The sequence below is a fragment of the Ursus arctos genome, unplaced genomic scaffold (genome assembly GCF_023065955.2).
Source record: "Ursus arctos isolate Adak ecotype North America unplaced genomic scaffold, UrsArc2.0 scaffold_19, whole genome shotgun sequence".
NCBI classification, from domain to species: Eukaryota; Metazoa; Chordata; class Mammalia; order Carnivora; family Ursidae; genus Ursus; species Ursus arctos.
The window spans coordinates 50936777-50959235 of NW_026622863.1; the positions used below are offsets into that span (position 1 = coordinate 50936777).

At 57.2% G+C, this 22459-nt stretch overlaps 2 protein-coding genes across 4 annotated transcripts in view; one reads left to right on the forward strand and one right to left on the reverse strand.

Annotated features, from left to right (window-relative positions):
* Positions 1-16135, forward strand: part of AP2A1 (adaptor related protein complex 2 subunit alpha 1) — a 30646-nt gene extending 14511 nt beyond the window's left edge. Inside the window, exons 5-24 of one of the 2 annotated variants that reach the window (XM_057314556.1) lie at positions 4037-4166; positions 4561-4662; positions 6058-6166; positions 9205-9355; positions 9686-9854; positions 9986-10123; positions 10387-10569; positions 11055-11152; positions 11394-11625; positions 11733-11900; positions 11983-12146; positions 12466-12531; positions 12871-12927; positions 13035-13117; positions 13236-13324; positions 14516-14640; positions 14734-14850; positions 14939-15008; positions 15234-15368; positions 15695-16135. In XM_057314556.1, coding sequence (XP_057170539.1) covers positions 4037-4166; positions 4561-4662; positions 6058-6166; positions 9205-9355; positions 9686-9854; positions 9986-10123; positions 10387-10569; positions 11055-11152; positions 11394-11625; positions 11733-11900; positions 11983-12146; positions 12466-12531; positions 12871-12927; positions 13035-13117; positions 13236-13324; positions 14516-14640; positions 14734-14850; positions 14939-15008; positions 15234-15368; positions 15695-15772 — 2464 coding nt within the window. In that variant the 3' untranslated portion in view covers positions 15773-16135. The remainder of the gene's footprint in view (positions 1-4036; positions 4167-4560; positions 4663-6057; positions 6167-9204; positions 9356-9685; positions 9855-9985; positions 10124-10386; positions 10570-11054; positions 11153-11393; positions 11626-11732; positions 11901-11982; positions 12147-12465; positions 12532-12870; positions 12928-13034; positions 13118-13235; positions 13325-14515; positions 14641-14733; positions 14851-14938; positions 15009-15233; positions 15369-15694) is intronic. The other variant, XM_057314557.1, reaches the window with a different exon arrangement.
* On the reverse strand, positions 15914-20703 carry FUZ (fuzzy planar cell polarity protein). Of its 2 annotated transcripts, XM_026481798.4 has the most exons (11): positions 20423-20703; positions 20039-20160; positions 19681-19765; positions 19498-19566; positions 19191-19295; positions 18211-18408; positions 17987-18082; positions 17553-17659; positions 17413-17477; positions 17258-17332; positions 15914-16397 (listed from the first exon to the last, which is right to left on the reverse strand). In XM_026481798.4, exons 1-11 carry the CDS (start codon positions 20531-20533, stop codon positions 16171-16173), a joined length of 1260 nt encoding a protein of 419 aa, XP_026337583.1. In that variant the 5' UTR covers positions 20534-20703; the 3' UTR covers positions 15914-16170. The 2 variants fall into 2 exon arrangements, with proteins under 2 accessions (XP_026337583.1, XP_057170541.1); XM_057314558.1 differs by lacking the exon at positions 19498-19566 and having other exon boundaries at positions 20423-20689.
* Between the last annotated feature and the right edge of the window lie 1756 nt (positions 20704-22459).

Here is a 22459-nt window from a genome sequence, read left to right on the forward strand (position 1 = left end):
AAAAAACTTTAGAGCTCTAGGAAGAGAGAAGGGAGAGAATATGACAGAGGTGTTGTTTGAATGGATAACGCCTGAACCAAAGAAAGAGGCTGATCGTTGGAATCAAGAACCATAAGCAGAACTAAAGACCGGGGTGAAGGTAGCGGCAGGGAGATCACTGAGACGTCTGTTGCCGTCCAGGTCAGAGCTGACGGTGGCTGGGACCACGGTAGTAGCGCTAGAGGTCGTCACTGGGTACGTCCTGGGAGTGAAGCCGACAGGCTGGATTACATGGGGTGGGAAAGCAAGAGAGGATGAGCTTGAGCAGGTGGGTGGATGACGAAGGCTGGGGAGAAACAGGGGAGCGAGAGACAGGCCCCGAGCCAGGTTTGGCCGCGCTGGATGTGAGGTGCCTGTTGGACATCTGGGCAGAGACGTCCAGTAGGCGGCTGGACGGCAGGGAGTTGGGGCCAGAGAGGGAGTGTGGGAGAGATGTTGCACAGAGAGCTAAAAATAGAACTCGAGCCCCACACACCTTCCACAGTTCTAGTCGCCACATCAGACAAAGTAAAAACAAACGGGCGAAACTTCTCTTAATATTCTAATTTAATCCAGTCCATCTAAAATATTTTCGTTTTGACATTGGATCATCCTGCAAATTATCCGTGTAATTGTTCATGTCGTCACCATACGTGAGTGTAATATACACACACGTCTCTTGCGTCCCGGGTCCAGTAGCCACGTGTGGCTGGGGCATCGTGGGGGACAGCGCAGGATGGATGGTAATTAAAGCCGCAGCCGGATGAAGTCCCTCGGGGAAGACATGAGACGGGATGAGAAGTGATCTAAGGCTAGCCCCAGGGTGGCCCAGTGTGTCCAGGTCTGGCCAGGGAGATGGGAGGAAAACGCAGAGTGGGCTGTGGCTCGGAACCCGGAGAAACTTTCACAGAGGACGGAGTGCTCAGTCGTGAAATTGCCGGCCACCCCGAGTGGGGAGAACTTGGTGCTTGTGAGGGCCAAGAAGGCGGCCAGTGTGACAGGCTCATATGAGCAGAGGTGACATCCCAGTTTCATGCCAGGGAATGGATGCTGAGGGGTTGTGCCCTGCCAGAGTCAGGGGCCAGGCTGGGGTGGTTTGAGTGCTCAGCTGACCTCTTGACACCCGAGACTTGGCCTTGACGGTGACTGGGGCACAGAGCAATATATTTTTTTAGGTAGATTTTTTTTTTTTAAGATTTTATTTATTTATTTGACAGAGATAGAGACAGCCAGCAAGAGAGGGAACACAAGCAGGGGGAGTGGGAGAGGAAGAAGCAGGCTCATAGCGGAAGAGCCTGATGTGGGGCTCGATCCCACAACGCTGGGATCACGCCCTGAGCCGAAGGCAGATGCTTAACCGCTGTGCCACCCAGGCGCCCCTAGATTTTTTTTTTTAATTCAGATAAAGTCCGCATAACATCAAGTTTACTGTTTCAGCAGTTTACAGTGTACAGTTCAGTGGTCTTTAGTATATTCAGTGTTGTGCGGCCACCACCACTAATTCCAGAACATTCCCATCACCCCAAAAAGAAGCCCCATACTCGTTAGCAGCTCACTCCCCACTGCCTTCCCCCCAGCTCCAGACAGCCACTCATCTCCTTCGTTGGATTTGCCTATTCTGCACATTTCAGATAAATGGAAGCACGCGATACATGGCCTTTTGTGTCCGGCTTTTTTTCACTTGGCGTAACGTTTTTGAGGTTCCTACATGTCGTATGCGGCTGTACTTCTTTCCTTTTTATGGCCCAATAATAATATTCTGCTGTCTGGAGGGACCACATTTTAGTTATCCATTCACCAGAAAGGTTCCTTTTGACTCATGAATAATGTACGAATCCATCGCGTGAACTTTGTTTTCCGTTCTTGTGGGTAGATGCCTGGGCGCGGAATTGCTAGCTCATGTAGCATCGCAGGTGTTTTTGAAAAAAGAAAGGAAGCAGTTAAATTCTCCCATCATCTCTCCCACATCATCCCCATCTTCCCCTCCCTCCCTGTGCCCTGCATTCGGTGGTCGTTATTCCCACGTACCTCCTTGTCCTTTTACACCTGCCCCCGCCCCCGTTCCATAGTTGTAAGCTTTACCTAAATAGTTGCACGGTCTCTGGTTAAGTTAACCAAGGTGATAAATAGCTCTTATTCCTCCATTTGGTGTGCGGCCGGACATTCCCTTACCCATAGCTGGAGGTGATGGTAGAGGTCACCTCCCTCAAGGGCTGGAGAAACACCTAGAACGGAGCATGGCCTGGGGACAGGGCTTGTGCCATGAGCTGTGACGATGGTGAAAAGACCATTAATGGAGCGGCATTCCACTGGTCTGGGACAGACCTTCTACTGGTTTTGGTTTTATTTTTTATTTTTTTTTTTAATATTTTATTTATTTATTTGATGGAGAGAGAGACAGCCAGCGAGAGAGGGAACACAAGCAGGGGGAGTGGGAGAGGAAGAAGCAGGCTCCCAGTGGAGGAGCCTGATGCGGGGCTCGATCCAGAACGCCGGGATCACGCCCTGAGCCGAAGGCAGACACTTAACGACTGAGCCACCCAGGCGCCCCTGGTTTTGGTTTTAAACTGATGACGGTCAGTCAGCAAACGTTCTCGCGGCGTCACCTTGAACACGCATGTGTGCCCGCCCCCGGGGTGGGTGTCCAGGAGCAGCCTCGCTGGGCTTGGTCCGCAGCACTCCCAGCGGCACACTGACCCGGGGTGGCCCCACTCTTCTGAGGGCCTGTCCCCACGTCTCCTCGAGGGCTCCCGTATCCGAGGCCCGGCCAACGTGTGTGCGTCTGCCTGGCTGGCGAGAGGAAACAGCTCTGCCTTTTCGCTGCCATTCGTGTTTCTCCTGCGCATTCGGTGAAACGTCTTTTCACCTGGCCTTTGCCTGTGCAGGTCACCCCTCCTGGGACTTCCCTCTGTGTCCTATGCCCAGGCTTCGGTTGGGTCCTCTCCGGGAAACCCTTGACCTCGAGGCCGCAGCCTGGGTGGTCAGGACATCTCCCCACGTCCCTCTGCACCTGAGGCCGCGCCAGCTTCTGGTCCACGGTGTCCTTTCTTCATCCCCCAAATCCTCCTGAGGAGGAAAGTGCCCATCAGAGAGTCAGTGGCTTCCCCCAGAAGTGTGCTCCACCAGTCAGGACCCCAAGCTCACGCGTCTGGCCCTGGTTCCTCGGTTTGTTGTGAAGAGATAAATGAATTAGTCCCGGAGGGTGCCTGGGTCAGTGCCGGACGGAGCGGAAAGGCTCTGGGTGGTGCTTTTACTGCTGTCACCCCAGTGTTGGTGTCCCCATGCTCGTCCCCTGCAGCGTCTCTGTCTTCCCCTGGGTAGAAACAGGGTTGTCGCCATGGCCCTCGATAGCCGGCATGGTTTGGCCCCTGTCGCTCTGTCTGATCTCCTGGCCTCGCTCACTCACAGCAGCCACACGCAGGCCCACAGCTGCCTCGGGGCATCCACACGGGCTGTGCCCTCTCCCTGGGATGCACCGTGCAGAGATTTTCGGGGTTTTCTCATTAAACTCAGTTTTCCATTCACCTGCCACCTCATCAGAGAGGGCTTCTTGGCAAAATAGCATTCCCAGCGCTCCTCGCACCTGCGCTCGTTGGCGCCGTGGCCCTGAAGCCGGACAGCATCTGGTGTGTGTGCTGGGGTACTGGCTGCCTGGCTAGAAGGTGACTCTGTGAGGACAGACGTTTGGACCAGTTCGTCTGTTCACAGCGCCTCCAGCAGACCTGTTGCCCAGAGGCGCTCGGGAAGTGTTTGGTAAACGAGTGGAGGTGCACAGCCGGGCTTGACATGTTGCGTCGTTCTGCCAATGACTACAAGGTTACGGAGATGGAACCCATTTTGCAGATAAAAAAACTGAGGCTTGGTGGGTGATGAGGGCAGCACCAGGTGGGATCCCTGGTCCCCCTGGCTCTCTCCACCTGCTGCTGGCCGCCCTTCCTGGGAGGAGTGAGAGAAGAGGGAAGGTCTGTGTGGGGCTTGGGTCGCATTGACCGCCTCCGACTCACTTGTGTCCCCACAGGGACAGCATGGACAGCGTGAAACAGAGCGCGGCCCTGTGCCTGCTGCGGCTGTACAAGGCCTCGCCCGACTTGGTGCCCATGGGCGAGTGGACGGCCCGGGTGGTGCACCTGCTCAACGACCAGCACATGGTGAGCCCCGGACCTGGTGCCACCCAGAGCCACCCCACCGCTTCACCCAGAGACACTTCTGCCTCAGACGCTCACGTGAAAGCCCAGGGAGTGTCCCACCCCCGCCCTGATTCCCACCTGGATGTCCACATCTGTCCCTGCCTTTACTCAGGCCCCTAGAGATCTTGGTCCAGTGTCCTGAGTACCTGTCACCCACCCAAATGTGCAGAAACCCCCACGTCCATCCCTGATACCCTCCCCCCCACCGACTGCCCAGGGATCCTGTCCAGTGTCCCCAGCACCCATCACCCACCCAGCCCTTGGGTCTCTGCTTTCAGATCCACAGCCTGGACACTTGTCCCCAGGCTGACCCTTCCCCCCCCAGCCCTGACCTGCCACTTGTCTGCCTCTGCAGGGTGTGGTCACGGCAGCTGTCAGTCTCATCACCTGTCTGTGCAAGAAGAACCCGGACGACTTTAAGACGTGCATCTCCCTGGCCGTGTCTCGCCTGAGCCGGGTGGGTGTGGTCTCGTCACGGGCTGCAGGAGATGGCCCTGGCATCTCCGTCCCCTGGAGTGACTTGCTGGTCCCCCTCACCCTCCCTGAGAGGCAGTCCAGCACAGTGGTTATGAACTCAGCCTCTGAGCTGAGCTCATCCCGGCTCGGCCACTTCCTGGCTGTGTGGCCCCAGACAAGTGGCTTCACCTCTCTGGGCCTCACTGACCCCATCTGTTCAATGGGGACAATACCAGCGCCCAGCTCACAGCATAGCTGCTGTCAGTCAGTCTCTATAATGTCGGTATGGGCCTGGGCATCATGAGCACCCAGGAGGTGAGAGTGGCTCTCCTGATTTCCTCCCCCTCACCCCACTGCCTCTTGCTTCCTCCCGCATTCCCTGGTGTTCCTCCTGCTCCTCTTTCTCGAACCTGTCCCTTCCTGTTCTTCCTTCTGCTCCTCTTACCACCTTCACCCCTGTTCTGGGAACATGCCCTGAGGCCACCTGTGTACCAGGCTCTGGGGACACAGATGAGTCAGACCCGAGTCCTCTAGGAGCTCCCTGTCCTGTTGCGGGGGAGGGAGATGCAGCAGGGCAGGCCGACCGGCACAGATTTTGATAAAAGGGGTGATTTGGGCTGTCATGGAGGTAGTGCAGGGCATCGTGGACCCCAAAGGAGGCAGTTACCTCAGCCTGGAAGTCTAGAAAGGCTTAGAGTGAATATAAACATTTCCTGGGCAGGTCCAAGAGGACCTGGATTCACAAGCAAAGTGAACAAACACACCAGCTCATTCGGTCGCTTTGTCGTCCATTCACCAGATACCTGAATACTCCTGTGTGCCAGGCTGGTCGGGGGGACACGGACAGGGACACTGGGGGCCGGGCACATGCCATCATGGCAGTGGCACAGCGCATGGTGGGAATGCTTCCTGGAGGAGGGATTTCCCAGCTTGAGCAGGAGTTTGCCATCAGCGCTCTCCTGCTAAGTTCCCGCCTCTTCCCCGAGACTTTCTTATGTCTGATCTGGTATTAGGCCTGGGAACCCAGAAAAGGGTCGGAGCCAATTCCTGCCCCAAGCTGCTTCCAGCCTCGGGGACAGCTACAGGGACACAAGTCTGCAGTGAGCTGGTGTGATCTCTGCTCCGTGGAGGAGCTCAGGGCATTGCGAGGCTCCTGTTTGGAGTAAGGGGCTCACAGAAAGGAATTGGGTTGGCAGAGACTTCCTGCCCCCGAGAGCAGCATTACTTGGAGAAGTCGGCGAGCCCTGGCTTAGGTCGCTGACTTGTGCTCCAGGCTCCCTCGCTCCCCTCCCTGGGCCTCAGAGTCCTGCACCCCCTTGGGAAGGCAGTGTGGCTCTGCCCTGCCCCTGCCCCGTGCCCTTCCCTGTCCATGCCTCACGCCCTCTTCCGCCCCCAGATTGTCTCCTCGGCCTCCACCGACCTCCAGGACTACACCTACTACTTCGTGCCGGCGCCCTGGCTCTCGGTGAAGCTCCTGCGGCTGCTCCAGTGCTACCCACCGCCAGGTACCACCGCCGAGCCCACCCGGGCCGGGACCTGGGGCCTCGGGCCTGGGGTCTGTCAGGATCTCTGTGAGGGTGTAGGTCTGGGGGGGCAGCCCAAAGGATCGGACAGATCGCTCGTGTCGTGTGGATCTGCTGTGGGCCAGGGTCCCTGTGAAGCCACGCTTGTGTTTGCGCTCCAGCCCTGTAATGTAGGGGCTGTTGTCACACCTGTCTTACAGGTGACAGAACCAAGGCTGGGGGAGGGGAGGCCCTTGTCCAGGGTCCCCCAGCAGATCAAGGGGTGATGCCAGGCTGTGCTGTTTGAATGAGCATAGATACCTCTGTGAGAGGTTTTAGTGACCTTGCTGCTCAAGGTCACAGCCATGGTGTGGATGATGAGCCTAGCGTGAGCCAGGTAATGCGCCGGGGGTGTCTGTGCCCTCCCGACAGAGCTGCTGAAGGGGAGCCATCCCTGCAGTATGCAAACGGGGAGACCGAGGCTTGGAGATGAGACGTCTCCTTTCCAGGCCCAGTCAGCAACACTAAGGGGTGGAGCCTGACGCCAGCATCGGGCTCCCAGTCCCTCCCTCTACCCTATAGGCCCTGGCTCCCCCCCGCATTCCCGTTTCCTCATCTGTCTGACCTCGTAGAGCAGTGTCTGAGGGACCCCGTGCTGAGGTGCTCAGCACACAGGAAGTGATTGACCAGCCAGCTCCCTTCAGTTCAGCCAGGGTACCGAGCACCTGCTATGGCCAGGGACTCGTGCGCGGCCCTGTCTTCCCAGGCAGCTGTGCGCGAGCATGCGCGTGCACACACGCGCACATCTGTGAATGCATGAACGCGTGTGCAAGTCTGTGCGTGTCCGCACGTATGTGTGTGCAGCACACGAATTGTGTAATGGAAGTGACAGCAGAGGCCCCTCCCAGCCTGTGCAAGCCAGTGGTGAATTTTGTCACGTGACCTTGGGAAAGCCTGTTCCCCTTCTGAGCCTCTTTCTCATCCGGTAAGGAAGAGCTCGGGCAGATCTCTAAGCTCACTTCCATCCCAGGAGCCCTGCCTCATCATTTCGGGGTGTGCCCAGAGCAGGCACCTCGCCTGCTTCTCACCCTCTGCGTCATAGGAGTTGTAGCTGTGGCCCCGAGCAAACAGTGCTGGGCCAGCGGGGTTATCTCCGATTTATCTACAGGAAGTCTTTCTGGTACTGTGTTATGAAAAATCTTCCAGCGCACAGACAAGTAGAACATACCCGTCATCTAGACTTCACATTTTGCCGTGCGTGCTCTGTTTGCTCTTTTTTTCCTGAAGTGTTTAAAAATGAGTTAGAGACACCACGATGTTTTTACCTTTGAATATCTTATTGCACATTTCTAAAAACTATAGGCGTTTTTATTCACAGCGGCAATTCTGTGGTCACGCTTGAAGCTCACAGCAGCTCCCCAGTTGTCTCAAAGACCCACTGCGGATTTTCCTAATTAGCCCCCAAATACTCACAGTCTGTTCAAGCTAGGATCCAATCAAGATGCATATATTTTTCTCGTGGTTTTTTTTTTTTTTTTTAAGATTTATTTACTTATTTTAGAGAGACCGGGGGAGGGGGAGAGGGGGAGAGAGAGAAGCAGACTCCCTGCTGAGTGCAAACCCCCCCCCCCACAGTGCGGGGCTCGATCTCATGACCCTGAGACCATGACCTGAGCTGAAATCAAGAGTCAAACGCCTAACCTACTGAGCCACACAGGCACCCCTGAAGATACAAGTATCGAGGGAGGCCTGGCTGGCTCAGTCTGTGGAGGATGCAGCTCTTGATCTCCGGGTCATAAGTTCAGTCCCTACGTTGGGGATAGGGATTACTTAAAAATAAAAAATAAAAAAAAGAAGAAGAAAAAGACATAAGTATCGAATGTAATTCTTTCCCCTAAAGCTCTGTCTTAATCTGGAAGAATTGCCCCTTTATTCTGTGCCATTGGCTTTCACCCCACCTTTTATTATGAAAAATTTCAAACAAAAAAATCACTTGGGAGAAGACATTTCAAATGAAAGATCCCTTGCAAGAACGGTGTCATGAACACGCAAGGCCCCCGAGACCCAGCAGAGACTGTGAACGCTGCTCCTGGCGCCCCGGTTGGTTTGCTGTCTCACACACACACTTACTTGCTCACTTACTTGGCTTAAGTTACAGACATCATAATGCTCCCCCAGCCCAAAATACACCCACACACATTTCCTGAGACCCAGGAACACTGCCCAAAACCACAGTGCCCTTGTCACACCTGAGAAGATTCGAGATCACAGTGTCGTCTGCTGTCTAGGCATCATTCACGCCCCTCTCACTGTCCACAGCTTTATTTGTACGACTTAAACAAAATACAGTACAGTTGAGGACTATGACTTAGATTTCATTATGTCTTTGTCCCTTTTGGGGGGTCTGGAATAGCCCTCCCACCCCCCCCCCATTACCTGTTTTTGAAGAAACTGGGAGTTTGGCATTGCAAGGTGTCTCGCATTCTGGAATTGGCTCAGAGCTGCGTTGTGTCTTGTAGTTCATCCCTCTACCCCGAGAGCCCCCTGATATATCCGGGTGCCACATTTTCCCCTAGAACACTTGACAGCTGTTCTATGCACATGGTGTTACCTCGCACCCCATGGAATGGCAGTTATCGGTGTTGGTGTGAGCTCCTGGTTGGCATGTGTCGTCTCAGGCGCTCAGACTGCTCCTCAGGGAGACCCCAGTTTCACAGCGTCTCTGGGGAAGGTCTCTTTGCTCTGTGAGAAACCTAAAGGGTATCAGTGCCGCAGAAGGGGAAACTGAGGCTCACAGGGGTGGGAGTCAGCACCGAGCAGGACAAGAGCCAAAGTCTGGAGTGGTCTCTTCTGTTGGCCTGCTGCCACCTCCCCCGGTCACCTGGAGACCAAGGACGAGCTTGAAGGAGCAGAGACCCCAGCCCACAGCTGTAGGGCCCACACTTCCTGTGGAAGATAAGAGCCCTGGGGTGGCCCCCTCCCCCGCACATGAGCTGGGCTGACAGAGAGTTCATCCCGGGACATGCCCTCCCTTTCCCCAGAGGATGCTGCCGTGAAGGGGCGGCTGGTGGAGTGTCTGGAGACCGTGCTCAACAAGGCCCAGGAGCCCCCCAAGTCCAAGAAGGTCCAGCACTCCAACGCCAAGAACGCCATCCTCTTCGAGACCATCAGCCTCATTATCCACTATGACAGGTGCCTGCCTGGGGGGCTGGGGGCCCATTCTCCTGTGTCCCAGGAGAATGGGGCTGGGAATCATGACTTTGAGGTAGGAGGACGATGAAGCTGTGAACTGTTACCTCCCCAGAGTGGGGCTGGACCCTCCTGAAAAAAGCAGAACTCCCAACTCTTCATTTGGGCCCAATGGCCCGGATGTCTGGGTTGCCAGGAGTGGTCGTGAAGGAGATGGAGGGCAAGAGTTAAGACCCAGGTCCTGAGGGTGCTGTGGGTTGGGTCAGTTGGGCCCAAGTCCTCTACCTTCTCATGCGCCCCCCCCCCCGCCCAATCTCTGCTTCTTGCGGGCAGTGAGCCCAACCTCCTGGTGCGGGCCTGTAACCAGCTGGGCCAGTTCCTGCAGCACCGGGAGACCAACCTGCGCTACCTGGCCCTGGAGAGCATGTGCACGCTGGCCAGCTCCGAGTTCTCCCACGAGGCGGTCAAGACCCACATCGACACTGTCATCAACGCCCTCAAGGTACGCCACGTCAGAGCCTGTCCCAGGCCAGGCCCTGTACGCTGGCCTGTGTCTCTGCTCCCTCAGAGAGGCGCAGGCCTCAGAGGCCATTGCAGAGCCTAGAACATAATATACCTGCTCTCCTCCCTCAGACGGAGCGGGACGTCAGTGTGCGACAGCGGGCGGCTGACCTCCTCTATGCCATGTGTGACCGGAGCAATGCCAAGCAGATCGTGTCAGAAATGCTTCGGTACCTGGAGACGGCTGACTACGCCATCCGTGAAGAGATTGTAAGTTCTGGGAGGAGCTGAGCACCTGGACTCCTGGGTCTGAGGGAGGAGGGGGCCTGGAAGCCCGGATCCCTGGGTCCGAGGGAGGAGAGGCTGGGGGTCTGGACTCCTGGGCCTGAGGGAGGAAGAGGGGGTGAGGGTCAGGACTCCTGGAGTCTCCAGATGGGGACAGTGGTGAGCCGGATCTGGTTATTCCATACTTTGTCCCCGGGTGCACACACGTGTGCACACGCTCCCATGTGTCCTCCCTCCCTGGCTGGCAGGTCCTGAAGGTGGCCATCCTGGCTGAGAAGTATGCAGTGGACTACAGCTGGTACGTGGACACCATCCTCAACCTCATCCGCATTGCCGGCGACTACGTGAGTGAGGAGGTGTGGTACCGTGTGCTGCAGATCGTCACCAACCGCGATGACGTCCAGGGCTACGCTGCCAAGACCGTCTTTGAGGTCAGCACCCCCACTTCACCCCCACAGTGGGACAGTGAGGCAGAGCAAGGACTGCTGGGGTGTGGGGCCAGCCCACCGTGGTCACTGTCCTGCTCCCTCCTCAGAGCAGTGCCTTCGCCTCCCTGGGCCACCAAGGGACCTGGGGGCCGGGTCCTCACAGGCCAGTGGAGGGTCAGCGGGCGTGGGTGTGGGCCACTCAGTGCGTAGTCACCAATTCGCAGATTCTGGTGGTTTCCCACTCCTTCAGCCCCAGGAAAGGGGGCCTGGTGCCACCCGATTTTACCACCTGTGTGAGCAGTGGCCAGTCACTTAACCGGTCCATGCCTCAGTTTTCCCACCTACTATCCCACCCACATCATAGCTTCGTGAGAGTTCCACAGGTTAATGGGCGTCATGGGCTTAGCCCTGCACCTGGCACCCCTGAGCAGTCCTAAGTCAGGGCACTCCGCTCCCTGTGGTCCTCACCTGCCCTGTTCTGCCTCCAGGCGCTCCAGGCCCCCGCCTGCCATGAGAACATGGTAAAAGTCGGCGGCTACATCCTCGGGGAGTTTGGGAATCTGATTGCTGGGGACCCCCGCTCCAGGTGAGGCGGTAAACACCACACTTCTGAGGGGTCTGGCGCCGGTGGTCATGGGGCCCCCGGGGATCTTCTCGGCCCCTCACACAGCCATCTGGTGGTTGCAAGGGAGCTCAGCTCCCAGGAGCCTCTGGGACAGAGCGTTGCAATGGCCACCGCCCTGGGTGGCCTCTGTGGGGGGCGGCACTCCTGGGGGCTCCGGGAGGAGGCAGGGGACCACGTGCTGATGCCCCTCTGCCCTCCCCAGCCCCCCGGTGCAGTTCTCTCTGCTGCACTCCAAGTTCCACCTGTGCAGCGTGGCCACCCGGGCCCTGCTGCTGTCCACCTACATCAAGTTCATCAACCTCTTCCCGGAGACCAAGGCCACCATCCAGGGCGTGCTGCGGGCCGGCTCCCAGCTGCGCAACGCTGACGTGGAGCTGCAGCAGCGTGCCGTCGAGTACCTCACGCTCAGCTCGGTGGCCAGCACAGATGTCCTGGTTAGCGCCACGGCCCCCATGTGCCCCTCCGGCACCCCTGCACCTTAGCCGCCCTCGCCTCTGCCACCGAGCTGTCCCCGACCCACTCTCGCCCTCTGACCCCACAGGCCACGGTGCTGGAGGAGATGCCGCCCTTCCCGGAGCGAGAGTCGTCCATCCTGGCCAAGCTGAAACGCAAGAAGGGGCCTGGGGCCGGCAGCGCCCTAGATGATGGCCGGAGGGACCCCAGCAGCAATGATATCAACGGGGGCGTGGAGCCCACCCCTAGCACTGTGGTGAGTCCCAGGGGCTGGGCCATCGGGGCTTGGGGGCCGCCGGGCGCTACCCCTTCTCACCTCCTCCTGTACCTCCCTGCAGTCGACGCCCTCACCCTCCGCCGACCTCCTGGGGCTGCGGGCAGCCCCTCCCCCAGCCGCACCCCCAGCGAGCTCGGGTGCAGGGAACCTCCTGGTGGACGTCTTCTCCGACGGCCCAGCTGCCCAGCCCAGCCTGGGGCCCACCCCCGAGGAGGCCTTCCTCAGGTACCGCCGGCCCGGCCCCCGGGCTGCCCCTTTTCCGTCTGCCCCCTCACAGTCCCCTCCTCCCTCCCTGTCCCTGTGCCTCTGTCGCCGTGGCTGCCACTTCCCCCTGCCTCCTCTCTCCCTCTGGCCATTCTGGACTCTTGGCTGACCCTAGCCACCCTGTGTCGTCCTTCCCCCATCACCATGTCTCAGCCTGCTCTTCCTTCTCTCTTTCCCTCCTCCCTCTTTCTCTCTCTCCCCCGGCCCTCTGCTGCCTCTCTGGGATTGGCTGCCTGCCACGCCTGTCTTCTCTTGTCTGCTCTGGGATTGGATGGCCCAGCGAGCTGGAGCCGCCTGCCCCTGAGAGCCCCATGGCTTTGCTGGCTGACCCAGCTCCAGCTGCTGAGTAAGGGGTGGCCTCAGGGTTGGGGGGCAGATCTTTGTCCCCAGGGAGGGCTAGGGGACTTCAGGCTCTTACGAAGGGGTTCCTGATGAGCTGCAGAGGCAAGGATTTGGAGGGGAGTGAAAGTTGGGGTCCTCTGACATGGGGCAGGGGTGGCGGCACACACCAGGGTCCTGTTTCCCATTAGAGGCAATTGCCAGTCTGATTCTGGTGTTCTTTGGGGGAATCTGGGTATGTGGATTCTGGGATTCTGTCCTTTGAGGGGTGACTGTCTCCCACCTTTAGCTTGGGTCTTCTCTAGCCCCCCAACCTCTTCCCATCTCGTGCTTTCCCCACCTGCAGCCCAGGTCCTGAGGACATCGGGCCGCCCATCCCAGAAGCCGATGAACTGCTGAACAAGTGAGTCATGGGAAAGATCAGGGAGGGAATGGGGACAGGTGGGGAGCACTGAGTGGGGCCTAGACAGGCACCCCTGGCATCCTGAGCTCCCCGCCGCCCCCACCCAGGTTCGTGTGCAAGAACAATGGGGTCCTGTTTGAGAACCAACTGTTGCAGATTGGAGTCAAGTCGGAGTTCCGGCAGAACTTGGGTGCGTCCGGAGGGGGCGGTGTGGGGTTGGGATTTCGGGGACACCTGGGTGTGGGTGGCATCTGGAAAGGCGGTTGAAGGAAGTGAGATGGAGCCCTGCCCCTCCCCACCCTCTGCAGGCCGCATGTATCTTTTCTATGGCAACAAGACGTCCGTGCAGTTCCAGAACTTCTCGCCCACTGTCGTCCACCCTGGAGACCTCCAGACTCATATCCTTCCGGCCTGACCCAACCCCCTCCCCCGGGCCCTGACCCTCTCGATCTGCCTTCCTGGCCACTGGGAAGCAGATAGACCCGGGGCCAGAACCCTGTTCAGTCTTCTTGAGAGCCCGAGCATATGGTTACTGGTTTGAGGTGTAGTGTAGTCTGTGAGACAGGGGTGGGCCTCTTCTCCCCAGGACAGCCTGAGGACAGTGAAGTGATGGGATAGGTATGTCTCAGTTTGTCCCTGTCAGGCCTCTTCCATGTCCTGACTTTGTCCTCCACTCGGCTCCACACCCACGATTCCGGTGCCTCCCACATTCAAGAGCCGGGCCTGGGGGTCTGGATGCTGAGCAGGGCCTTCTGTGTGATCTGAGACAGTCACTTGGCCTCTCTGAGCCTTCCTATCCCCGGTCTGAAGTGTAGACCCTCTTCCTTCTCATAGTATTCTGAAGGTCACTGTGTTTGGAAAACTCTGGAAGGGTGGCTGGCATAAAGGAAGGTGTCAGTCCTCTCTCCTTTCTCTGATAGCGGTTTTCACACCCATGAAATGACAGGGGTGAGGCCCCAAAGCTCTGGAGACCTTTTCAGTCCTTTGCTTCATTCAGCCCTCATCAACATCTCCAGAGCCCCCGGGGAGGCTCAGCTCTGTGCTGGGCATGGGTGGGGGGCAGGGGTGAGAGATGCCTAAGACCCCATCCTTGCCAACTTGAAGGCAGATGTGATAGTGCTGCTGCCATTTTGGGGCCCCTACCGTGTGCCAGACACACGCACAAGTACTCGTACTGGATTATTTCACTGAATGCTGAGGACTCTGTGTCCATTTTGCAGCTGAGGCTAAGAGGTAAAGAAAGTAGCTTGCCCGGAGTCCCCGAGGTGGTAAGATCCAGGATGCAAACTCGAGTCAGCCATCCCAGCCCCGGAAGGGCTTCTGCCCTAGTACGGTGTGACATTATGTGCCATAATGGAGGTCCCTGAGCCAATCGTGGAAGGCCAGAGTAGGCACCCAGGGGGTGGCCAGAGGTCTCACTGAGGAAGGGCTGTGGAGTTTGGTGCTGCGTAGGTAGGATGATGCGCCCTGGATGGCAGGCCCGACCCCTTGGAAGCCTGCAGGCTGGGGTTCGGAACCATCAGGGGTTCGTGGCCAGGACCGCGGGGGGCCGCCGCCTCTTTCTGGCTTCCTTGACCCCCGGCCGGCACAGCTGGCGGTGCAGACCAAGCGCGTGGCCGCGCAGGTGGACGGCGGGGCGCAGGTGCAGCAGGTGCTCAACATCGAGTGTCTGCGGGACTTCCTGACGCCCCCGCTCTTGTCCGTGCGCTTCCGGTGAGTCGGGCGGGGTCCTGCCGAGCGGCCGCGGTCTCCTGGACGGGGGCCAGGGTCTGATGGAGCCTCCTTGCCCCCTCCCCGCCCTGCCAGGTACGGGGGTGCCCCCCAGTCCCTCACCCTGAAGCTCCCCGTGACCATCAACAAGTTCTTCCAGCCGACAGAGATGGCGGCTCAAGACTTCTTCCAGCGTTGGAAGCAGCTGAGCCTGTGAGCAGTGGAGGGGGCGGAGCCTCAACTGCACTGGGGGGGGGGGGGGCGTTCCAAGCACCTGACCCGAACCTTTCCCCTCCGCTAGCCCCCAACAGGAGGCACAGAAAATCTTCAAAGCCAACCACCCCATGGATGCAGAAGTCACTAAGGCAAAAGTGAGTGACCACTGGGTGAGACCGGAGAGGGGCCCCTGGACCCACAGCCCAGCCCTGCCTCTCCTAACTGGAGTTTGGGGAGCGGTGCCCATTTTTCCGTGCCTCTGTTTCCCCATCTCTAAAATGGGGCTAGTTCCCACTCACAAGGGCTTTGGAGAAACTGGTTTGCTGCTGCCTGGTGGCTCCCAGATTTGGCACCCTCTGATGGCTACCCTTCTTCCCCAGCTCCTGGGGTTTGGCTCTGCTCTCCTGGACAATGTGGACCCCAACCCTGAGAACTTTGTGGGGGCTGGAATCATCCAGACTAAAGCCCTGCAGGTGGGCTGTCTGCTCCGGCTGGAGCCCAACGCCCAGGCTCAGGTGAGTGGTGGTCTGGGAGGTGCCCCTGACACTGACACGTTACCCCCTGCCTCACTGTGTTCTTTTTTAATCCCGCCCCTCTGCTCTGTGTCCCTGTGTTCTCTATCTACTGTCTTCCTCGACACATCCTTTCCACCCTCTGGGTCTCACCTTTGTCCTTCACCCTTTCCCTCCTGTGTTGCTTTTAACCTGCCTCCTGTCCCTTCCATCACCTTTCTGATCCCTTTGTCCTTTTTCTTCTTTATCTCCCTTGTATCCTCCTCTCCCCGGGCTCTCTGTCCCCTCTGCCTCCTCCCTGAGTCCGCGCCGCCATGTCCCCCACCCAGATGTACCGGCTGACTCTGCGCACCAGCAAGGAACCCGTCTCCCGTCACCTGTGTGAGCTGCTGGCCCAGCAGTTCTGAGCCCTGGACTCTGCCCCCGGGGATGTGGCCGGCGCCGGGCAGCCCCTAGGACTGAGGCAGCTTTGGTGGATGGGGCAGCGAGGGGACCTCCACTGGTGACAGGGAAGACCCCAGGGGTGGGGGGAATGCCTGGAACCTTCCTCCGGCCTTTTGTATTTTTATTTTTGTTCATCTGCTGCTGTTTACATTCTGGGGGGTAAGGGGGAGCCCCCTCCCTCCCTTTCCCCCTTAAGCACAGAGGGGAGAGGGGCCAGGGAAGTGGGCACCACCTCCCCTCCCACCCCACCCCATCGTAGCCCCTCCTGCCCCCTCCCTGTCCAGGGGCTGTGTATTATTGTGAGCGAATAAACAGAAAGACGCTAATAGCTGTGTGTGTGTGAATGGCTCACGCCTGGGGGTCAGAGGAGTGGGGTGAGGGCATGCAGAGTGTGGGTGGCCAAGCCCCGCATTGCATGGATGGGACTCTGGGCAGATAGCAGCAGCAGCAACCGCCGTGGCCCCGACTGCAGAGCCACCAGCCGCCATCCTGCGCCTGGCTCCTCGGGCCCGGACACCAGGTAGCAGGCTCTTGGCACCTGGGTCTTCTGGGCCACATCCTCCACTTTCTCCTCTGGTGACCCCGGCTCTGGAGGAAGGACAGGAATGGCCAAGGTGACCAGTGGGGCCCAGACAACTAGACTGCGAACCTGTAGGAGCAACGCCACATTCTGGGCCTAAGTCTGACTCCTGATGGGCCAGGCCCTCATGGCTCCAGCTGGCTGTCAGTTGCCTGAAGAAGGACATGGACTTTCTCCCCCTTCTTCCCAGTCAGTCTCCAGCCCTCCCTCTCCAGGAGGTGATATGTGCAGCCCTGGACAGTCTGCTTAGCAATACAGATCACAGACATGCAGCTATGCTGACCAGGTACCAGGCACTGGACTCCAGGCACAGCCCTTGGAACCCTCCCCAGCCCCCCCCCCCCACTTTACACAGGGCAGCAGGTAAGGGCGGTGGAGTCATACAGCTAGGAGGGGCCACTACCCTGCCCCTTCCTTTGTCTCCCTAGGGCCTCATGGGCTCTAAGATGACTTTTCCTTCCTAATCTAGGCTCTGTAGAACACCCCCCACCCTGAGGGGCAAAGACTGTGGCAAAGTCTGTACTTGGAGCAGTACAGTGGAGTGTGGATATGGGAACCAGGCTACCTATGTGTGAATCATGGCTCTCTGCTGCTTATTAACTGAGCCTCGGTTTCTTCATCCGTAGTATCAGAATGATGATGTAATAGGAGCTAACCCTCACCTATGAGGATGAAGTGAGTGAAGTGAGTCATTATATGTGTAAGTCTCAGCGTTAACTGTTCGGACGGACTGCCTAGTAGATTCTGTGGTCTCTAGGCTGCGACCTCCCTGCCCCGCCCCATCAGTGTGGATGCCCTGTCTTCCCTTGTGTGATCTAAGACTCAGTGTCCTGGCGTGTGCCAAGGGGTCACACTATCTGCCTCTGACCTGGTGGGAAGTGCGTGGCGGTGGCCAAGGTGTAGAAGGAGCGCAGGAGGCGCCGACGCTGCTCAGGAGAAGGCTCTGGAGAGGGGAAGTGAGACAGGGTGACAGAGGGCCCCTCCTGGGCCCAAGCCCCTCCCGGCCTCGCCTTCCTCTGTCACCTTGATCCCCAGAGGGCTCCACTGTGAAGAGGCAACGTTTCAGTTCCAGGTGGAGAAGCAGCAGCCTGTGAGAAAGGGGGTGTCATGGCCAGGGCGGAGGGCATGAGGACCCCCAACCTACACCCCCGTCGAAGCCCTACCCGAGGATGTCCATGTGGAGAGGGAAGCCAGCCGGCAGCGCTCGGGGTCCCAGCGGCACGCAGGCCCGCAGCGGGTCTAGCACTGGCTGCCACCAGCGGTCCAAAAGCTGAGGCAAGGCCGGTCGGTGAGGTCAGGGGAGGGTACCGGGGAAGGGGCGTGGCCAGGGAGGAGAGGAGGGGCCCACGAGGGCGGGGGACAGAGGGAACCAAGGAAAGGGTGAAGCCTGGAAGGATGGGATGAGAGCGATGGAGGGACCGGGCTGGCTGGAAGGTGATTGGAACGCAGTCCACGGGGGGCGGGGCCTGTTGGAGGGGCGGGGCTGACGAAGGGCGGGCCCAGAGCAGACAACGCGGGCAGGGCGAGGTGGTGGGAGAAGGGCCGGGGCCGGCGGGCGGAGTTATAGGGGAAAAGCGGGGACATTCGCCGGATTCACCTGTGGATCCAGCTGGCTGAGGGGAGGGCGCGGCCCGCAGAGCAGACACAGCTCCAAGCCCGGCAGCAGCGTCAGGGTCAGAAGCCGGTGCGGGACCTGAAGCGGGGCGCACCAGGGGCTCGCCGGAGCTCCGCCCCTTCCCACCCGAGCCCCGCCTCCTCGCGTCCCGGCCTCTAGGTCCCTTCGTCCCCGCCTGTCCCAGGAGCCCCGACCCCCCAACTCACCGTGGGACTCCCGTGCGGCAGGTACACCGGGTAGTCGCGAGCGGCCTGAGGAGGCAGGGACCCCACCAGCCAGGGGAGCAGCACGGCCTCCGGCGTCCCCAGCCGCCACCAGCTCTCTGTTGCTGCCACCACCCGGCCCGATACGACCAGGCTGCCAAAGGCCGTGCCCGCCGCTTCGGCGAACCCAGAGAGGGCTTCCTGAGTCGGGAGACATGAGCAGGGGCGTCAATGACTTCCCAGGTGAACGGGGAGTGTGAAGAAACAGGCATACAATTCAAAGCTTGCTGAGTGGCATGCCCACGTGTCTCATTCTCCCTGGGCCTTCTCCTTCACACGCAGGTACCATCCCCAAGTCACACTGTAAAGTTAAACTGGCAGGGTGGCTGCTCCCTAGCCTGACTCATGTTACTGAAGCTAATAATCAAAACAGCCGCAGCTGCGGTTTATTGAATCCTATGTGCCAAGTAGGGGCAATCAAACACCTAGTCCAGCTCGGAGAGGTCAAGTCACCTGCCCCTAGTCACATCATGGGAAGCGGCCATGCCCGGGGCATCAACAAGATGGGTATTTAAGGTAGGATAGATGGAAATTAACCAGCAAAAGGAACAGCATGTGCCAAGCAAGGAAGTTGGGAAGTTGTTGGGGTCCAGGGGACTCCTGAGACAGACGGGTAAAGGTGGATGGTGGAGTTAGCAGAGGTCAGGGTGAGCACATTGGTGGGTTTCAGATTCACAGGTCCTCGAACACCAGGCTGGGGGGATGGGAGCTTGTCCTGGGGGTGATGGAAGCCATGGGAAGGCTGTGAGCTGGGGAGGGGTTGGGTCAGTTCTCGGTGTAGAAAGACCCTTCTGGGGCCAAGTGGGGGTTGGAATGGAAGCCCAAAGGACGAGAAAAGGTTGAGGCCACGATCCAGGGTAAGAGGATGAGGACAGAGCCAGAGCCAGTGACAGGTTTAAGGGTTCCCAACACATCCTCAGTACCTGCAGGAGAGACCCCTCTGGAGGAACCACGCAGTCCACACACTGGGTCAGGTCCCCGATGAGCTCAGAGTCCCCCAGGAAACTGTCAATGAGGCGGTAACTGGCCTAGCAGAGGGAGAAGGGAAGAGGGAGGAGCTTAGGACCCAGGCAGGCCCCAGATCTGCTCCCTCCCCTTCAGAAAACTAGCCCTGCTGGGCCTGGCTCTACGGTCAGTCACCAGGCTGCCCCAGGGGCTGCTGGGAACTGTAGTTTCTGAATATCAGTGACCTGGGATCTTAACTTCCAGGCTCACGTCCTGTAGCCTCACCCTCAACTCCTTCTTCAATCTCTCTACGTTGCGGATATTGGTCAGTTCTTCGAGTCCTACAACAAGAACCTAGAAGAACCAAATAAGAGAGCAGGGTCTGGGAATCTGGACTCCTGGTGTGAGAGAGGAGGATGCTGAGAGCTCAGATTTCTGGGTTTGGGGAAGAAGGCTGGGAAGTCTCACCATGGCCCCAAACACCATCTGGAGTAGTCTCTCCAGCTTCAGCTCCGAGGTGCCCTCCTCAGATGACAGAACAATGAGGGTGATGCTGTGAGAAAGGAAGGTGAGAAGGAAGAATAAGTCCAGTCCAGGGAAACAGGGCCGTGAGGGGAGGAGAGTCCGCCCTTGATCCCGGTTGCCAGCCAGCACAACAGGCTTCTGGTACAGAGAAACTCAGGGATCAGAAAGGGTAACTGGCTTGTTGAAGATTCCACAGGCAAGTAAACAGCTGTCCTTGGAGAGCTGGTAGGCCTCAGGGTCATCTTCATCAGGGGCCATCACCCAGACCGTGGCCCTGCCCCAAAAGGTACAGCTTGGAGACCTGTCATGGAAGCTTTTCCACACCACGGTGGTGTCCTCTGTCCTTGCAGAGCTCAGCTGCACCTCGAGATTCTGCCCAAACATGTGTACTCCATTGAGGGAACCGATGACAGAGAACGGGAGCTGGGGAAAAGTTGGGGACATTAGACAGGAGCCCCCAATCCCCTCCACCTTGGGACCCAAGTGTCCAGGGCCCCAGCCCCCTCCTCTTGCTACATCCCCTGGCCCCTCCTCTTCTGGGAACCAGGATTATTAGTCCAGTCATTGCACCCTTGGCCCTCTAAACTCAACTCCGAAAGGTCTCCAGACCCTACCCCCTTGACGACCAAGAGTCCAAGTGCCTAGCCCCCTTCTATTTTGAAGATTCAGGGATCCAGGACCCCACCTGCTGGCGGGCGGGGGCGCCGCCGCGGCTACTTCTGCAGAACAAGGGAACTCCGCTGGAGGCCGCAAGGCAAAGCAGGTATACGGTGCCCTCTGTCCCCTCCTCGCCCATCTGGAATCCCCTCCAGTCCCCTCGTGGGGGCTGTCAGTGACCACTTTGGAGCATGCCCGGAGTCACACTAAGTAGGGCTGCCGGTCGGCCGGCCGTAGCCGCCAGAGGGCGAGATGGGGAGCTGATTGGAAGAGAAGCAGATTTCCCGCCTTCTTCATCCAACTCAAACCCACTCACAATCTCTATTCCAGTACCTCCCCCAAGCCCCGTTAGGTTCTCTTCCGCCTCAACCGGAAGTCAAGTGCCCCTAACAAAGATGGCACCCATCGTACTTGTAAAGCTTCGTAGTTTCTCCCAAATGTTTTGATTCCATTTATTTAAAGACGAGAATGAAGAGCCCGGCTTGAAGGTAGTGACTGCGCCAAGGAATTGTCTAGCAAGTATCAGGTAGGTGCTTAGGACGTCTTACATTCTAAATTGGTAAACACCCGTGCCCCACTCAAAGATGGTGCGGTGCCGAGGCGTTGCCTAGCAACCACAGTCCGTCTAAATTCCAGTTTAAGGCTGCAAAGAGCAGTGCCCCACTCAAAGATGGCCGCATGACGAATCTGGAGCAAAACCGAGAGAAATACCATCTCCCCCTTCACCCTAGCGGATGGTTTGGTCCGGCCGACGTTGCCTAGTAACCACCAAATGAGATGGTTGTTTTTGTTATTAGAAAAAGAAAGATGAAATCCTTTATGTTCCAGAATCATAAAAATAAGATTATTTTGTAATAAATTTATACATGTTAGTGCAGCATGCCGAACGTGAAAATACTCCTTCCCAAGCCCTTTCCCGAAATAAAAATTGACAGTTAAACAGTACATCCACACATTTTGACAAATATGATCACTGTGCTAATGTTGCGTTCAAACTTTTTCTCATTAGACCAAATAAATACGTGTCGTTTTCCAAAAAAATGTCTTTTTATAATCAACATTATGGATGTAACAAAATCAATTTAGCCAATCCTGTATTGACATACATTAGTTTCCTTCCTCTGTGTTTAAACTGATAAAGTAAAATTTCCTTTAGTTATGAATTTAATCAGCTAGAACTTTTCTCTTTTGTGAGAATGGTGGCCTTCATTCATCCAGATGTATTTCTGAAATATATAATAATGTTAAAACACATTTATTTCCTTTCAGAAGTGTTTTGCCTGCATTCTAGATTTTCTTTCTTTCTTTCTTTCTTTCTTTCTTTCTTTCTTTCTTTCTTTCTTTCTTTCTTTCTCTTTCTTTCTTTCTTTCTTTCTTTCTTTCTCTCTCTCTCTCTCTCTCTCTCTCTTTCTTTCTTTCTTTTGTAAGATTTATTTATTTGTTTTAGAGAAAGAGCACAAGCAGGGGGACAGAGGGAAAGAATCTCCAGCAGACTCTCTGCTGTGCCCAGATCCCAATAAGGGGCTAGATCTCTTAAACCTGAGATCATGACCTGAACCAAAATCCAGAGTCAGACAACACTTAACCTACTGAGCAATCCAGGGGCCTCTCTAGATTTGATTTCTGATAGCTGATAATATTAGAATATTTATCTGCACACTAAACTGAATCAGACTTTTAGAGGAAGAAATGTACCTAAAATAGTAAATGAGCACGGAGACACCTGGCTGGCTCAGTCTGAGGAGTGTGCAACTCTTGAGTCATGAGTTTGAGCCCCACGATGGGTGTAAAGATTACTTTCTAAAAAATGAGTTAGGAGCGCCTGGGTGGCTCAGTCGGTTGGGCATCTGACTCCTGATTTCAGCTCAGGTCATGATCTCAGGGTCGTGGGATCAAGTTCCACGTCCGGCTCTGGGTTCAGCATGGAGCCTGTTTGGGATTCTCTCTCCCTCTGCCTCTACCCCAACCCCTGCTCTCTCGTGCGTGCTCTCTCTCTAAAATAAATAAATGAAATGAAGTAAAGTATCAATTGCTTTCTGTAGTTCTATGAATTTTTCTTTAGTCC

Excerpts from the sequence above, each read along its gene's own strand:
- FUZ (XM_026481798.4), bottom strand. The coding sequence starts at position 20,533 with ATGGGCGAGGAGGGGACAGAGGGCACCGTATACCTGCTTTGCCTTGCG. Across the intron at positions 20,161-20,422 it reads GCGCCCCCGCCCGCCAGCAG|CTCCCGTTCTCTGTCATCGG; the intron begins GTGGGGTCCTGG and ends ACTTTTCCCCAG. Across the intron at positions 19,567-19,680 it reads AGATGGTGTTTGGGGCCATG|GTTCTTGTTGTAGGACTCGA; the intron begins GTGAGACTTCCC and ends TGGTTCTTCTAG.